At 41.7% G+C, this 2,964-nt stretch overlaps 1 gene segment (V, D, J or C); it reads right to left on the reverse strand.

Annotated features, from left to right (window-relative positions):
- Positions 1 to 2,074: 2,074 nt before the first annotated feature.
- Positions 2,075 to 2,701, reverse strand: LOC143673228 (immunoglobulin kappa variable 4-1-like). The segment is given in 2 exon segments: positions 2,075 to 2,439; positions 2,623 to 2,701. Coding segments are annotated over 2 exon segments (411 nt in total).
- Positions 2,702 to 2,964: the final 263 nt, after the last annotated feature.

Raw genomic sequence — 2,964 nt, forward strand, 5'->3', positions numbered from 1 at the left:
AACCTAAGTAAGGTTGAGGACTTACACCATTTTTAATCCAACCATGTGGTTTCAACTTCCTCCTCCATTTTTCTTTACAAAAATATCCCCCAGACAGCACTTTGCATCAACCTTAATGATCTGAACCTCAGGAATGGAGCCTTTTCTGGGGTTTGGAGAACAGCAGTCAGAAGAGAACCTCTAGATGGTTTCACCAGCCCAAACCCTCTGGGCTCAACTCTACTGTGTTCCAGATAAAAACATATTTACCAGTTTAGAAATATGGTTTTTCCTCCAATGTCATCTTTCTACTCAGATATATCCATGGTATTAAACTGAAATATGAAATTAATGCTACAGCAGCACAACCTACCCACCTATCACAGCTATAAATGATTACGGCATAATGTTTCCTTCTGCCCCTGAGTGGTACAGCATCTCTGCATGTGGGACTAATCCCTTCTCATTTCCTCAACAACATTGATTTGGGACAAATCATACCTTCTCAGTGCATGCCCTGTGGCCATCTGTGATTGATCAATTGCAATAATGTCCCAAATACTTCATGCCTCCCTGGATCCATGTCTTCTTTTTTTGTATGCTGTATGGCAGGGGTCACATTTCATTATTTTCAATGTGAATATCACATCATTGCAGCACCATTTGTTATATTTGCTTGTTTGCTTGCTTGCTTGCTTTTTTTTTTTGGAGAATCATATGGGGTTGCAATCAAACCCAGGTCTTCCACATTGCAAGCAAGAATTCTGATTCTTGAGACCACTGAACCAGCCTTACAGCTCCTCAATCCATGCCTTTTGAATTGTGATTTTTTTTTCTGCCACCTCTTCAATAACAAGTACGGGCAACTTAAACTCTCCTTAAATACAATATGATCCTGTGAATTGCATTGGTCATGAGAATAGGGTCTAGGCTTCAATTTACCTTCACCTTTTAAGCTTTTACATTTTCTCTTGTAAACCTGCCAAGAGCCAGCAGAATCAGCTAGAATTATTCTCATAGATGATGAGAGACGTGACCCAGTCAACTCAAAACCAAGGTGATGGCCAAAAACAGACACGTGAAAGACAAGAAACATGTCTGTGCCTTTCTAGGTCTGGGAGGTCCAGCAGGGCCTGACAGCTAACGTGACACACAAGGGCAACCCCAACCAAGGTGAGTCAACCCTGTCAATATCAACAGAACCAACCAATCAACAAGACAGCTTTGAAAATGCTTCTCATTTTAAGCACTGAGATTTGGGGAGTTTATGACATTGCAAAAGACAACACGTCATTCTCTTTTAAATAGCTTTCCCTTTTTACTGCAGCAAACCATTTCACCTCACTTTTATTTTTCTTCATAGAAAAATGACATAGGGAATATTATACTTTTGAGTGAGTTTATTTTCTCTCTCAACAACTTGAAGAGAAGGAATGATCTTTTCTTCTGACACATAGTAAGCAATCAAGAAATATTTTTAGGGTGGGCCACGGTGGCTCAGCAGGCAGGAATGCTTGCCTGCGATGCCAGAGGACCCGGGTTTGATTACCGGTGCCTGCCCATGTGAAAAAAAAAAAAAGAAGAAAAGAAATATTTTTAAATGCGTGGATTCTCTAATATCAACTTTAACAAGGAATGGTTATGTAGGTGTCTTTGGTTTACACTGCTCTGGCTTTCTCACATAGTTCCCGAAATTGAATGTCCTAAACCCAAGTGTTTCCAAAAGGTGTGCAGAAATAATATTATGTGACCTGAAGTTTTTCTGTTTACACAGCTGAAATAAGTGTTCTAATTAAATATTTTCCAAGATATTCCACTTATAGCAGATGTAAAAGCCATGATTTTAGTCAATCACAGATCATGGGACAGAGTTAAAGAACTACAAAGTTGCCTTTGAAGGAATGGGTATAACTGAAAGAGAAGCATGAAGAAAATTGGCACTTTTCTAAGTAAAGAGGTAGAGTGTAATTACTTCAATAACAAGGGAAAGAAGACTTGAAGGAAAGACAGAGCCTGTTGAGGGAACAAGTAAGAGAGGAAGATGAATATCTAAGCAAAAAGTTTCAGTATGAAGAGGCGGGAGGAGGGGGAGCACCTGCTGCTGCAAGACTCAGTGCCCGCAGCTAGGAGCGGAGGTTTGTGTTCGAGGATGAATCACTGTGGGAGGATAGCTGTAATGTTGCTGACAGTAATAAGTGGCCACATCTTCAGCCTGGGCCCCGCTGATGCTGAGAGAGAAATCTGTCCCAGACCCACTGCCACTGAATCGGTCAGGGACCCCAGATGCCCGGTTGGATGCATAGTAGATGAGCAGTTTGGGAGCCTGTCCGGGTTTCTGCTGGTACCAGGCTAAGTACTTGCTAACACTTTGGCTGGCCTTACAGTTCATGGTGATGGTCTCCCCTGGAGTCACAGCCACAGAGACTGGAGACTGGGTCATCACGATGTCCCCACTGGCACCTGCAGGAAGAAAAGAACAAGATCACACAATAAATCACAAATATATAAAATGTATATTCACATGCAGGTTTCCTCATCTATGATATATAATCAGATCAGTTTGAGATGGAACAGTCTGTACACTCTGCATGTGAAAACCATCTCTCCAGCTTTATAAAGACATTGCTCTTCTGAAGCTCTCACCTGAGACCCAGAGCCCCAGGAGGATGAGGAGTTGGGACTGTGACAGCATCTTGCTCACCATCTGGTGCACTCAGGCCCCATCTCCAGGGAATCCCCATTAATAGAGTCTGAGCAGCCACTGAGTCCCCAGGAGTCTATGCAAATCAGCACAGGGTATAAAGGGAAACACACTGTGCAGTGAGCTGTGAAGGCAGATAAGGGAAAGAAAGAGTTGCAAAAATAACATTACCACAGCAAATGTGACTGGAGTCCTGCAACATCCAAGAAATCAACTGGACACTATAATTTTCAAAAAAGTTTAGCAAAATTATGAAATTTAAAACATTTTATTATCAACTTTAT

Source organism: Tamandua tetradactyla, unplaced genomic scaffold, assembly GCF_023851605.1.
Source record: "Tamandua tetradactyla isolate mTamTet1 unplaced genomic scaffold, mTamTet1.pri scaffold_214_ctg1, whole genome shotgun sequence".
Lineage (NCBI taxonomy): Eukaryota > Metazoa > Chordata > Mammalia > Pilosa > Myrmecophagidae > Tamandua > Tamandua tetradactyla.